Raw genomic sequence first — 15,270 nt, 5'->3', positions numbered from 1 at the left:
TCCCACCTGGCTGCAGCCTCCTTTTAGGCAATTGTAGAGAGTGCTAAAGTTCTCCCTGATGCTCCCCATCAGTCTTGTGCTCCAGACCCTTCCCCAGCTCCTCTGCCCTTCTCTGGATTCACTCCAGCACCTCAATGTCTTTCTTGCAGTGAGAGGCCCAAAACTGAACACAGGATTTGAGGTGTGGCCTCACCAGTGCTGAGTACAGGGGGACAATCACTGCCCTGGTCCTGCTGGCCACACTATTGCTGGTACAAGCCAGGATGCATCTATGTATTACAGTACAGCATTAAACCTGTACTAGTACTAGATTTGTAAGCTAAATCTGAATTATTTTCTCTTCTTTGAACCTTCCTCAATAGTGTGTCCAATCTCAAGTACACTCAATTATTTCTACAGCATCCACTCCAAATATAGGAACAAGATGAGTTGGGTGAGTCAGACCAAATGACTGGAAGCATACTCTATCCTTCAGTGATCAAAAGGATGCTTAGGAAACTTTACAAATAAGGACAAGTACATGTGGCATTACTCTTTTCTGTTCTCCCATGACTCCAAATGTTGGTGGCAAAGGAATTTTTTGACTTGGAATAGTTTCTAGAAGGTGAATTCTATTTTCAGATACTTACCAAGAACATTCATCCTGGCATTGAACTGCTCCAGTTTTGTACAGCCCATGAAGACATTCTCAGCAAGGGATGAAATATTATTCTTACTAATGTTTAAAATTTTCAGGTCTTTCAAGCATAAGGGTGAACATAAGCATGAAATTTTGTTTCTATGATAACAACAAGAAAAAAGACAATCCATGTTTTATTTAGAAACTATTAGGTAAAAAGTGAAAGCAGTGTTGATCTTACAAAGTCATCCTTACACCAGTAAAACAAAAAGAAAACTCTATCTACATAAAGACTGACCAGTCAGCAAAAACACTAGTACATGTGGCAACATAGAATAACATGACTGATATTAAAATCCGTTTAATTAATTTGGAGACCAAGTGTCAAAATGTATTGCAAGGTTTAATTTTCTGGTTTAATTACATACTGGAGCTCAATCCCACACAAAGAGGACTGTTGCATTTGTGAGAGTTTCTATGTACTAAAAATGTGTGTTTGCAATAGCATAATTACAGAATTACTAACAACCTAAAAAATATTTTAAAATTAGATTTTCTCTATGGAATGCAATTCAGAATGAGTATATAACTTTACACAATGTATTCTGGGGAGAAGAACACTAGAAAGAGGAAGAGAAAGATCCAAAAATACAGAGAGAACAGATTCATCCATAGTTTTGCCAAGGTGGTATTACTAACAAAGTTCGCCGTCTCACTTAGCATGAACAGTAGGAAATCAATGAGACAGTCTCTGCAGTTTACAGAGCTCTCACCAATTGCATTCTTAAGAATTCCACATAGGTATGAATTACCTCACTAAGAAATATGATAATAAGTGCTGGCAAACAAAAAGCTGCATGTTTTATCTGTCATTTAAAACATGTCCATACCTGTATCTAAAATTACATTACTACTACTTCCAGAAAAGCTTTTATGTATATGAAATACAGTGGAAACTGTATTGTGTATACAGAAAACTTAGTTGAATATGTCAGACTACACAGCCTGTGAATTAACAGTACGGTAGCAGAAAGAAACTGAACTACAACATACTTAGTATGTTAATGGAGCAGCAGTGCTATTAGATTCTATCAAGGTCCAAATCATTCTCATGTCTTGTACTTTGCAATCCAGCTATGAAAATTGTAGCCATTTGCACATTAGGAAGACAATGCCAATGCTTCAGTAGTGACTAAATAATCCTTTCCATGCTATAAGAGTAATCATTCTGCATGACAAATCCGTTATTTTCTATTATGTTTGTTATGCTACAGTCCATTTACTCATGCTACTCACCCTTCCAGCAAGAGCTGTTCCAGATTTTCAGCAACACTTGTAAGAAATTCAGGAGTGCTCACCAGCTGATTGTATGAAAGGTTAAGTTGCTTTAGAGTTGGACATCTGAGGCATGGATCCAAAGCAAAGGAAGGTCCAATGTCATTTCGTGAGATATCAAGATTTGCAATACAATTCATTTTCAGTAAGTAAGTTGGGAAAGAAGTAAATCGGTTACTGTGCAAATCCAAGTAAGTCAAGCATTTCAAGTTCTGAAAGAAAAGGATAATTTTTTGTAAAAAGTTATGAGAAAATATTAATTTATATGTTTCTAATTGAATTACATTTTTATACCAATTATTAATTTACATTTATCTCACATGGAAAAGTAGCAGAAAATAGAAATCATACCTATGTACCCTATAATATTTCTATGAAAAAATAAAGTATAGGGCATTATTAAAAAATAATTAGCTCCAGTTCATAAAATTTAAGATACTAATTGACTGCAGTTCCATTGCCATTATTATGCTACTTAGTATCACACATCTTAAAGCAGTTCTCTGCAGTAAATGACTTAAAACACACTTTTTTTTCATAATGAACATGAATCCACTGAATGAAAGTTGAGTAAATGTATGAGGCATACCAAAATATATACCCATATTCTTGAGTAATACTGTTATGGATACATTATTACAATATATATGGATTACATTATTAGAGATCAACACTTTATTTTAGCTAATTTCAACTTGTGTTACATAAAATTATGCAGACTTACTTCACACAGTTGTTCTGGAATGTTTGTAAGAGCATTTTGGTGGAGCTCCAGTTTCTCAAGGTGTTCCAGATGACTAGTTAAGCAGCTGTTCTGGCTAATGGCATCAATGTTCTCCAGCTCATTTGATGAAAGATCTAGTGATTTAATATATTCTTTCTCTGAGATCAATGAAGAAAGACTGTCTGATGGTCTTATATGTGATGACAATTTTGAGACGCCTTCTATTGAAATAAAAAAGTGAAAATACCATGATTTCAGTTACCACTTAGGTAAAATTACAATCATTTAGCTTGGGATCTAAAGATGCAGAAGAGAGTGAATGTTTGGATACTGGTTAAGATCCAAATGCATGAAGAATTCTATTAAGACACAGAAATTTTAAAGAAATTTTATATGCCTGCCTACCTATAAGACAGTAGGGAAGGGGAAGAGGTGAATGTTTATGCACTGCACAACAGGAAGAGCTTTTGAAAGCTAGTAAGGACATTCATGAAATTCCACTGCCTACATAAATTATTTGTGGAAGCCAAGAAATAAAAACCCTTATATATGCATTATTTGTACTTAACTGTAGTATTTCCAAAATTTATCCTCCTCTTAAATAAATATATAATCTGTCTCAAATCTTTGCATGCTATGCTCGTGAAAGCCTTAAGGATGCAAAATCTGTTATATACCTTAAACTGTATAATTTACTTACTGGGGGATTCATCTGAGAGCAAGAATTTTCGTCTTTGTTTCATTAATGGTTCATAATCTGAGCCAGGTCCCTGCAAAATCCAAGAGAAACATCATGATGTTTTGAAATCATCCAAATTCACTAAAACTCTTTTTACTGTGATTTCTTTTTATTAGAGCTTATAGGGAGAACACAAAAAAACTGTACACTTGAACTCGAAGTAACAATAGATCACGTCTTTATGAAACAATCATCCATGCAATAGGAAAGAATGGTAGTTTTACAGAGGAAGATTTGCAGAGGAAGTAGTGCATTTCTGGCAATGCAGAATGACTTTCACCAGGGTGCAGTAATAGGATGGAGGAGAGTATTACAAAACACAACTTTCTCTAGGAAAGCCAGTCTCTCCAGTTTCCCTTTACAGTCAATGGAAAGAGACAGGCTCCTTCCAAAGGAACCTGACTTAGATTCCACCAATTTGTCCTTCTTAGGGAATCAGTTTCTCTCCATTGATCGTTACTGAAGATCAGCTTCACTAAGGGGAAGCTAAGTCTTCGTGAATGGGCCCATGATCCCTCTATTTCCATTTGAACACCAGACTGGAAATTTGAACAATTCAAAAGGATGTCTGCTTTTTAATGATCATAAATTTTTGCTGACATTAACTCATCCATAAAGTGCACCACAACAGAAGGAAACACTAAATGGCAACAGTGAGACAAAGGTTACACGATCTTTCCTAATACTTGATTATTAACAATTTTGGAGTAGGCTATGAAGATGGACTTAAAAGCCTGGAATGAGCATGGATCTGACTTACCACAGAGTAGGAATGTCGCAGCAAAGTAGGGGAACCTCTCTGACATGCCATTTCCCTACAGTACAAATCAGCAACTGCAATGGAATTGGACTTCTTCTTTGTAAAAAGAGAACCTTCACTTCCTTGAACACAGGAATAGAAATAGGTAAGAAAATGTATTTAAAAATGAGGCTCAGAATTCAACTGTAGTATAAATGCTGACATACAAAGAAGAGGTGCATTTCAAAAGCATTAATACTGGCAGGATCTCACTGGTCAAATCTGTGTGCAACAGGCCAAGAATGTTTCCAGTGTGTTTTAGAGCACAGGGGCCATACTCACCTGACATTCTTTAAGTAGGACCTGCAGGTGAATGCAGGACCTGCACTGAGGATTTATGATACAAAATTTCCATTGGGTTGGGATTATTACACATGTTTCATAGCACATCTTTCTGCAACTTCAGCATAAATAAATTTTTAAAGTAGAAAAGCGTTGCATTTCAATAGATAAATTTGCATTCCCATATTTATTGAGAATGAAACATCAAATGCCACTCTGGATTTGGTGGTTTAGGAGACATTTGATGTCCCTCTTCTCAAAGTTGCTTTCAAAACTCCTAAAATCGCTTCTGCATTTTTCTTATGATAACAACTTTTCTACATGGGGCAACAAATAGAGCTATAGAAATTAAAAGTGGTGCTGAATGATATAAGGAAAAGAACAAAGAAGAATAAAAAATTCCTTAGCATTCTCTCATTCCTAAATTTAAATTCTTCCTCTGTGATGATTTTAAGTAACTAGCTGTTCTAAAACAAGTGCAACATTTGAACAACAAAAAAGATATGTTAAAAATTAATGCTACTTTCATTACTAAGTTGCTGGTATTATGGACAGAAATGTTGTTTTCCTATAAATTAAAGGCATTAAAATGTCCTGGTTACAAAGAATGATGTTGGGCTGAACATAAACCTGTCATTTACACTTTCTGATCAATTAGTTATCTTTGGGATAGGGCTTGTTTCACCTGCTTTATTTGTTAATAACACAGTCCTCTATACCAGATTTGGTTGTGTGAACTTTATTTATAGACTACCCAGGGAACAGAGGGGTTTCTAGATCACAATACACCTGACTTCACGATAAGACAAATTGGGCTCTTGAAGCTCTTGGTTTTTGTCATAGACTATAAAGGCAGAAACAGACAGAAAACAGACAGAAAAAGTAAAAATCTAAATTCAGTTGCAAGAACCTTACTCTTTCTCTCTATAAAATCTGAATGCATGAAAAACTAATTCTAAATGTATAAATGAATAAAATTCTTCAAGGTCTTAGTTTTGTAGATGAAGCACATACTCACCACAAACTATTTTCCAATGTTACCCCAAACAAAATTTTAGATAGAAGCCTTTTCTTCATGGGAGATGTTAAATCTCAAATATAAATAAACTGATTTATGGCTATAGTCTAGCCCTAGTACATTAGATTTGGATTATACAAAACAAAAAAAGAAAACAATTACCTTCACTATCAATATCATCACTCAAAGGAAAAATACTGTCCACTAATGGGTCAGGTATGAAATTCCAATCATAGTTTCTATCCACTCCATCTTCAGAGAAGTTTGAATCAGAGGAAGCTCTTGATCTATCCTCTGAAATGTTCTTCATCTGGAATTTGAGCACCATCCTTGCCAGCGCAGATCCTGCATCTGTGTGTACAAAAAATGGCAAATATAAAATAATTTCCAAGAAATCTAAGTAGCTTCAACAAAGTAACAGAAATAATTTGACTTATTTTCAAACTTTCTATAGGAAGCTGAATGCTATGAAGAGATTCACAACTGAAAGTCTTCACCTAAAACACATTCATATCATCATCAAAAGATATTGACACGTTTTGTACTGCAATTTCTATATATACTCACTCTGTTTTCTTGTTTGAGTAAGTTTATCTGGGAACAAAGGAATGAGCCAGGAAGGCTCCAATCTGCCAAAACCAAATCCTCCAAGACATATACTGCTGTTGGTGACATCGAGGCTAAGCTTCTTCAAGAGTAAGCTGATGATTTGGCTATCTCCTTTCTTTATACTGATGGTCAAAGCACTCCGAACGTCCTGCTCTCGAGCACCATTAGCTAATAACAATTCCACCAATTTAGGATTATTTCCTTTCTCACAAACCTAATAGACAAAAGCAATTAAAACAAACCAAGAATATGAAGCATTCAAGTAACAGCTCAGACTGCATTAAGATGCTTGTCTCAAATTCAGAGTGACTTTATTTTAAGGATTGTGTCTATTTCTCTGTTATGCAATTCCTTACTCCTTGGAGCATATGCCTGCCTAAGGTGCCTGAGTACCAATTTCCACTTTCATGATGGCTTTGCCCAAATGTATCAAATGCTTTAGACCTGCAGTTGTAATTTTGTCATGAGTACACACAATTTTCAGGCAGAAGTGGATGGCAATTTATCTAGTTTGGTTATTGCACATGGTCTATTGCAACTCCAATTATCTGTTTAGTGGAAAATAGAAACTTAATGGTGATCATCTGGATATTTAATGAACAAGCAACAACAGTCAGTCCCATCAATCCTTGCCTAATGATAGTGAGCTCAGCTCTACTGCTTTAACTACCTGAAAGGAGGGTGTAATCAGGTAGAGATCAGCCACTTCTCCCAGGCAACCAGTAACAGGACAAGAGGAAATGGCCTCAAGCTGCTCCAGGGTAGGTTCAGGTTGAACATCAGGAAGAATTTCTTCACTGACAGGGTGATTAAGCATTGAAACCCTAAGTGGTGGAGTCCCCATCCCTGGAAGTGTCCAAGAAACAACTAGATGTGGCACTTACTGCTCTGGCTTAACTGACAAGGTTGTGTTCAGCCAAAATTTAGACTTCAGTATCATAGAGGTCTTTTCCAACCTTTATGTTTCTATGGTTCAGTCATCTCCTTCCAATCTCCAAGCCTGCATTGCTACACAGACCAGCGTTGATCTTGAATATTAAAAATATTTTCTAGAATACTTTCAGTTACTTCAGTATGTCCACTGTTGTGTGCTAACCCTGATTTGCCTACCCCACACTCTATGAATGGATGGTCAGTTCCAAACCCAGATGTGCTTCATCACCCACACAGTTCTACCAGCAGAACTGAACACTTCCTAATTCCCTTCAGGCAGTATTGGTGGGGTTCTCTCAGACTATTTAAAACTTTGACACTGAACCAAAACAAAGAAGTGCTTATGCATATCACTTAAAAAAATTAAATTTAAAAGGTGGTCACAGTTAGCAAGAAGCACTTGTGGGCATGTGGCAGTAGCCTCTCTCTTCTCTGTGTTCTGTCAAATAAATATGCACGTGACAACAGAAAGGAACTCAGAAGCACAAACTTTTAAGCAATAAAATAGCATATATATTTCCACATATTACCTGATAGATCAAAGAGTTAGTTTTTGTCTTCTTATTAATATCAGCTCCCAGCAGAAGTAAACATTCAGCCATAATACTATTGTACTCCATGCATGCTTTTTCCAGCATCGTATTTTTTAAATCATCATTTTCAGCAATTTTAGCAAAACATTTACAACACAGGCTTTGAAACTGAATGGGAAGACAAACAATACAAGTTAGGACAAAAAAGCATCAGCGTTTTTCAGCTGTGGAACTGTCACAGAAAGAAGATACCTGTTGATCTCGCTGGTCAGTGAAACACATAGACATCTGGTAGAAAATGACTGTGTCAAATGATTCATTTATCAGCAGCTTTGCAAAACAAGGTGACAAACCAAGAATTGCCAAGATTGCATGAAATCCCTAAGAACACAATGAAAACATTGAAAGAAGTTCAGTGTTAAAAAGTGTCACTTTAAAACAGATCATGCAAAAAAAAATCAAATTTCAACCGAAAGATTCGTGCTTTAAATTTTTTGTCTTACTTTTAAACATGCAATAGTTAACAAAACAGGAGAAGTTTGGGAGACAAGGCAGAAAGAGCAGGTGTCTCTGTTTATATACCTGTAGTTTCATGCTTGCTTAGCCGACTCACTTAAACAGATATTAACTGACACTTTGAAAAGTCAAATATGCACCACAATATCTGACAACGTCCTGCCTGGCAGTGACAAATGTACATGTGATTTCCTGAAAATGTAAAGAGGAAACAACCTCCTTCTAAGGATATGGAATGAAGATACATGCCCTGTTCCAGTGTGCTGCTCTGTAATCCCTGAATTTGAAAAGAACTATTACACTAAATGAAAAAATTAACAGGTGTATCTAAAAATTAAAAAGAAATACAAAATTATCCCATGATTCTGCAAGTAAAGTTCACCTAGAAGGGTGAACTGGGGCAATTATGTACTCTTTGTCCAAACCCAATAGAAACGAAATCACTTAGAGTAACTTCCTTATTCCAGCACATTATTTTTATTTCTCTCTACATTGGTTGCTAAGTTAAATGTGGAAAGGCTGGGGGGAAAGTGGCAACAAAGAAGGGAGGCTGTACTTGTGATATTTTCATATTAATCTGAGAGAGAAATATAGAAACTCTCACAGAAAGCTGATGTCACATACAAACTCTATCCCACCAGAAAAATGAAACTGGTAACAAACAGGGAAAACTTTTGAAGCAGAGGAAACAGAACTTTACATAAGGACTAAATGTGTGTTTAGTGACAAAGAACTCTCTTTCCATATACAGATCTGAGTCCAAAGTCTGATAGTATTCCAGTAATATCTTTTCTTAAATACAGCATTCTACACTAAGTTTATTCCTGGCGACAAGCCTGGGAACTAAGTTATCTTCTATGACTTCTCAAAGAAGGGCAATCAGTACTGCAATGATGGCTACTTCATGAAATGATTATAGATTGACAGATGGATCATGACTGAGAAATTTGTTCTAGTTTGCAGATCTCAGAAGTTTTAGATAAACACTTAACCTATGCTTACACATTCTGGATTGAATATATGCCTCCAAGAAAACCATCTCTATAACAAATGTCTCAGTTTAATTACAAAGGTTTATACTAATCTAATAATTTCAATAAAATCAAAATCAAGGAAGTAATATACAGAATTACACTTCAAACTTAACTATATTAAAATAATATTCTATGGTTTTTTGCTTTCATCTTCACAGACAGAAATGACACATACATGCATCTGTATTTCAGTGACTTCTTTAAATCTTCGCAGAGTAGAGACCAGAACGGCTGACAGGACATGCATAGTTGCAATACACAAACTCTTCCGTGTAATCAAAGAGCGTAGAAGACTCAAACCCAAACACTGTATGTCTAGAAGAAAAACAGATATTATTCACACACTGATAATTCAGGCATTCTGAGTGGAATAAACCCATGATTTAAGTAGTCTTTTAGTAACATTCCAGAAAGTTACTTGCACAAGCTGTTATAGGGCCAGGCATCACTACAGCGTGGGTGAATCTGAGGACTGTGCAGCACTGCAGCCTTCTCCTGCCATGCAACCTACATCACATGCAGTGCTAAAGAGAGCAACAGATCTGCTACAAACCCTCCTACCGTGCCATTCCCATTCTGCTGACAAAACACCTTCCCTACCTTGTTCATCTGGATACATCTGTAGGGTGTGAAGTACAGTGTCAGTGGCTCCTTGCTGGGTTAAAATTTCAAGGGCACCAGTGCACTCAGCTACAGAACCAAGTAGTTTTAATCCACACTTCTGAATGCTAGGATTTCCAATAAACTAATGGAGAAAGGAAGATAAAATCAGATCAAGATTGTTCTGCTTACAATGGCAACAGAAGAGTTGCTTGCTCTTAAAGCTGCTCTGTAACAAGAGAATATTGTTCTTAAGTATGAGAAATTACAACTGATGTGACAATAAATAACAACAATCACAATTTCAAAAAGATTTTCTTATCAACCATCAGTTTCAGCTGCTCATAACTTCCCCAGATTTTAAATTTTGATTCTGAAAATATTCCCTAGCTACTTTTCTGATGAAAAATTGGATATTTTTCCCTCCAATTCTCATTGATAAGTTTACACCATTTTTCTAGGTTAAGCAGAGGGAGAAAATGTACTTGCTTTGTGTTAAAAAGGAAACAATATGTGGGTTTTTTGTTTGGGTTTTTTTTTTTTTTTTGAGAGCTGGAACAAGTGATAAACATCTTCCTCCTTACTCTGTCTCTAGTTTTTAATTAAATGTGTCCATTTCTACCCTTCTGGCTGATAGGTGGTGTGGTATCCCAAACCACAAACCAGCTGCATTGGAAAATGCAATCAGGATGATCACAAAACACTGAAGACCTTCTGAAGCAAATATTATTTTACCTCCTTTGTTAGCTCTTATACCTGATACCTTTGGGACAAGATGTACTTTAGACACTCTAGAACTATTTCACTGATACATTACTTGCTCTGAATTTTATAATAAATGTAAGAGACATAAATTTCCTTGACTGAATCTGTTTGGCAAGCTTAAAATTCCTGAGAGGGACTTCTAAAAAAATAAGGAATTTAAATAAATTTTAGTAATTTTAATAATTTAATAATAAATTTAATATATAATATTAAATTTAATAATTAAATTTAACAATTTTAATAAATACATTTTGATTGTGATCATGTGAACCTTGAAAATCTTGCAGAGATTGGATTCTTCTGAAGACCATGAAGTTAAACATTTCTGATCACTAGGATTTAAGGTTAATTTGCTGGGCAAAGTTCTCAGTGTTTCCTTTGCAGAGACTGAGTCTGCTTTAGCCTTTCATTTCTCAGCTTCTCCTTCAAGGCACTGTGATCATTCTATTTTATAGGGTCTGGAAAAATCTGAACAGTGAAAAGAATGCAGGCAACTGAGTTGTCCACTCAGTTCTATGTGCAGCGTGAGGACACTTTCCATATTTACACTAACCTGTTTTAAGAAAAAAGAAATACTATATAACTGTATCGTTGAAAAAAAATCTATTTCTTAACAAATAAATACCCTTTGGAAACACTATATAAAGAATCATCGAATACACTCCAGAAAAGAAAGTAAGAAGAAACCCTAAAAGATTCATGAAACTTGGAAGTTAAGATTAATTCTATAAAATCAGTAGGAAAATCAATGCAAAACTAAGACTTACAAATGATTCACCATTTCAAGTGTAAAATAATGACAAAATCCATTAGAATAAAGCTTGAACTATACCCTGTTTAAAGCATTAAGCACCAATGAGTGAGTTCCCTCCAACAGACACTGGCTTTTAATGACTTTTCCTGTAAGTGCAAAAGCAGCATCTCCCACATCTCTGGAAGAACCATTCTGGTGTTCATTCTTTGTATCTGCAACAATGGAAAACAGCCTTCCTCAGAACAGCAGATTTCATATTCTCCCCACCACTAACCCAATAATACAATCTAACAATCAAATGAACACTGAGGTGACTCAGAGAGCATATTTCAGACCTTGTACTTTCAGAACACTGTATTGCAGAGACTGGAATCCCTCCAGATTTACATTATAAAGTGAGTACATTGTGTTTGAAAGGAAAATTTCACCACATATTTGCTCACTGCTCACTATGAAAATACAAAGTCGTGCCAAAGAATCTGTTCTAAGGTACATTGCAATATATTACTTTTTTGAGCTATGGAGTTTCCTGATACCTACTTCAGAATGCCTCTTCCTTCTGGTAAGGAGACACTATAGAGAAGCTATAAACTATTTGTTCTTGCTCACTTGGCAGCACATCATAGGACAAATTTTACACACAGATGACATTAAGTGGAATGTGAGTACATACAAAAAAAAACCAGAGAAAGGTCTTTCAGATGTACTCTTCTTGTAGCTTTTGGCACTTGCAGCCAAGTGCCACTTTAGAAAGTACCCAGAGATCCTTTCAAAGTCACTTCAGCATTCATATTTATTGTGTTTACTATTTTTCCCATGAATTACTTTTTTATTCCCAAAATAACCTGCAAGTTCCAACATCCAGTTGGTGCTCTTTGTGTTTCATTACACTTTAGAAGGGCCTCACTTCCAGGATACTGGCAAGCAAAGCTCCTTTCCTCCATGTTAGAACACTTATATCAAGACTAAATCTTGCTGTTCATGAAAAAAGAGGAAAGTATTAGGATTAGAAGTCAAATAATAGAAGGAAACTGAAAACCTGTCATCAGTCTGCATATTAACCAGGTTACTATTTACAGAGTTATTTTTTTTGTAAATGTTCAGCTAAAACCGCTGAGAGATACTTGCAAAAGGTTGTTCTGGAAAAAGAAATCAGAACCCACGTCTGTACTCCTATACCCAATATCAGAGGAAAAAAGCAGGATATATTGCAGTACACTGACAAAAGGAGTTAAAACTTTTCCAAAATTCTACTAAAGGCATAAAACTAATAAAGAACAGTTTCCCTCCTCTGGACTGCTGATAGAAAGGGTTTTTTGGAGAGGAATTTCTAAACTAGTCCGTTTGGTTTCTCCTTTTTAATAGAAAATAGTATATAACTGTATATTTTATATCTTGAAATATAAAGATCACTGTCCAGTTTTATGTTTCTTCCAATAAATACTATCAAAACAATTGCATTTTGTGGTACAACAATGTTCATATCATTATCATGGTTTGCTCTCACTTAAAGGGAATTGATGATGCAAACCACAGTGACACTGATAGCTCCACACTCATTCCCCGAATTCCTCAGAAGTAATGGAGCTGATTTTTCACTGATTAAATCAAGGAGAAATTGGCAGTGATAATTTTGGTCTGTTACCTTCAATACATCAAATATTTTCTCTCATCTTGTATGTTCCTAAAGACTTACAGCTGTTCTCTACTATGTACAGAACTGCAACAAATTTTTGAAGTCCCACTAAAGGTAGTCTCATTAGGTAAGAAAGACTAAACCCTAGCTATCTGTATCTGATTTGGTGTATGCCTTTGTATGACTTACTGGGCATCATGAAGTGTAAGAGGACTCGAAGTGCTTCCAGTTGTACAGAGAGTGATTTTTCATGTTTCCTCATGGCTTTTACAACTTCTGAGACCGCTACTGTCATTACATCCAGATGAGGGAAACTGAAAATGATTTTTATAAAATAAATAAAAAGAGTGCATTTCTAAATTTTACACATATTTGTCCTTAATTAACACTGTGTGATAACCCTTTGGGGAACACTACATCTGAAACATAAATTAAACTGTGGTACTTTTCTTCATCATAGGAAAATATTTTTATGTCATTCCATTAATTGGTCTACGTAAATAATTGCATCTTAGCCAACAAGAACATATTATTAGCAAAATGCTATTTTAATAATCAGAGATAATTTTGAGGGAAATTTCTTATCTCTCAATGGAATTCAGTGTGGCTAACAGAGGGGGAGACCACCCAGCAACTGTCTATTCAAATCTCACTGTTCAAGAACCAAGAAGGGAAAAACATGCAGCTCCCTACACAAACCCACTTGGGCATTCGACTACAGACCTTACTAAATTCCATGTCTTAAACAGGGCTTTCAGTCTGTGGTCCATTTTACTACCAGTCAACAACTTAAATGTAATCACTCATGGCACAGAATCTCAAAACCCTTCACCGTGGAAGTATATTTCTAATGCATTTCTAATTTTATTACCTTCCTTCAAACACATGATTCAGAATCCTGCAGGCACTTTCAATCACTTCAGGAGAATGTGGATGTTTCCTCATTATATCCAAAACATTCATATGTATGCCTTTTGCCAGAAGGGTCTTCCTAATATTTACTAAAACACAAAATAGCAAGCATCCTGTAAGTAAATCTTTCTTTCTGTGTAGTTCTCAGAAAGAACTTTTTTCCCTCCTTTTTTTTCCAATGTTTTTGCCTCACCAAACAGACATAACAGTATAAATTAAAATGAGAAACAATTTGAGCTGAAGTTGACTTCTGTTTGCATAGCTTAATCAAACACATAATTTCTGACTATCTAATAAGTTTCTATACATCTGCTATTTTTACTTAGGTAAAGTTAACATATGGGAAGGAGAGTATATAGCCTTACTTATATTTTCAGAAATGTTTAAACTTTTTCCTTGTAATTGCATTCTATAATCATGCAGGAAAGCTAGAGCTTAAAACTTTGAAAAGCCTTCTAACTTCCAAAACTAAACTTTGAAAATGAACTTATATTTATTCATTCTATTTACTTTGTTAATTCAATTTTGCAAATCCAAATATCCAAGCACATGCTGTAGCTATAACTGTAACTAATAAAAATTAGAATACTATTAAAATTATCATAGTAATTACCACCAAATCTTGTTACTTGCAGTTCAGTACATCCATTTCAGATGGTTAGTTCAAGCAATACTGCATTATGCCAGAAGGTTTTACTAAGCTGCTTCTTTATGTCTACAATTTCTGCTGTAAGCACATTCATTCAGGGAAAAAATAAATAATTAAAAAAAGGAAGAAAAACTTGCTTCAGATTTCCAAAAGGAATCAGAGGCCCACTTGTCAATAAAATGTTAGGAAAGAAAGTAGCTGGTATATGACAATAGTATGCATACATTTATGAGATCTATTTCTCAGCATCGATACATATTGATCTCATAAATAATTATAAAACCTTTTCTGTGTTAAGTTTTATGTAGTTGGATGGCTCAATAAACTGGTGAAAAAACAATGCTTTCTCACCTAGAGAATGGTAATTAACTGCTAGGATTTTTCTTCCTATCTAGCCAGTGGTTTTCAATGTGCAGTCTACAAACCACTTGAGGTCCATAACCATTTCAAAGGATTCTGTGAAAGTTATCTAATAAAAGCAGGCCAACTGCCAGTAGGCTTAAATACTCTACTCAGGGATCCACATCTCCACTGAAAAATTTTGAGGGGGTCTGCAAATTGAAAAAAGTTAGGAAACCATGTTAGGGACACAATCAGGAGGAAAGTAATCTTGAAAACTGTCATGCACATGCTTAAGTTTCTACACAATTTGATCCACTGAAGTCAACAGGGCTGTGTTAAGCAAGAAAGTAGTATTTGTTGGGCTGTGCTCCTTGTTCATGTGATTTTTCAACAAATGTTGCTCTTGATGAAATTCAAATATGTGATAAATATTTAAACAAACATACAAAGAGGGCACAATTTTTTCATGTC

The 15,270-nt window shown here is 35.4% G+C and overlaps 1 protein-coding gene across 4 annotated transcripts in view; it reads right to left on the bottom strand.

Moving 5' to 3' along the window:
• Positions 1-15,270, bottom strand: part of LRRK2 (leucine rich repeat kinase 2) — a 63,430-nt gene that overhangs the window by 28,782 nt on the left and 19,378 nt on the right. For 3 of the 4 annotated variants that reach the window (XM_014868976.2, XM_088165802.1, XM_088165801.1), the window contains exons 12-25: positions 13,768-13,897; positions 13,086-13,210; positions 11,339-11,472; positions 9,742-9,886; positions 9,317-9,456; positions 7,844-7,972; positions 7,589-7,759; positions 6,084-6,339; positions 5,679-5,867; positions 4,178-4,299; positions 3,379-3,448; positions 2,679-2,899; positions 1,916-2,166; positions 630-778 (exon numbers count right to left, since the gene is read on the bottom strand). In XM_014868976.2, coding sequence (XP_014724462.2) covers positions 630-778; positions 1,916-2,166; positions 2,679-2,899; positions 3,379-3,448; positions 4,178-4,299; positions 5,679-5,867; positions 6,084-6,339; positions 7,589-7,759; positions 7,844-7,972; positions 9,317-9,456; positions 9,742-9,886; positions 11,339-11,472; positions 13,086-13,210; positions 13,768-13,897 — 2,232 coding nt within the window. Of the gene's footprint in view, positions 1-629; positions 779-1,915; positions 2,167-2,678; positions 2,900-3,378; positions 3,449-4,177; positions 4,300-5,678; positions 5,868-6,083; positions 6,340-7,588; positions 7,760-7,843; positions 7,973-9,316; positions 9,457-9,741; positions 9,887-11,338; positions 11,473-13,085; positions 13,211-13,767; positions 13,898-14,421; positions 14,783-15,270 lie in introns of those variants that run through there. The other variant, XM_088165803.1, reaches the window with a different exon arrangement.

This window comes from Sturnus vulgaris, chromosome 5 (genome assembly GCF_052056855.1).
Source record: "Sturnus vulgaris isolate bStuVul1 chromosome 5, bStuVul1.hap1, whole genome shotgun sequence".
Classification (NCBI taxonomy): domain Eukaryota; kingdom Metazoa; phylum Chordata; class Aves; order Passeriformes; family Sturnidae; genus Sturnus; species Sturnus vulgaris.
Note: the sequence above shows the minus strand (reverse complement) of the source record. Positions and strands in the feature narration are given on the sequence as shown.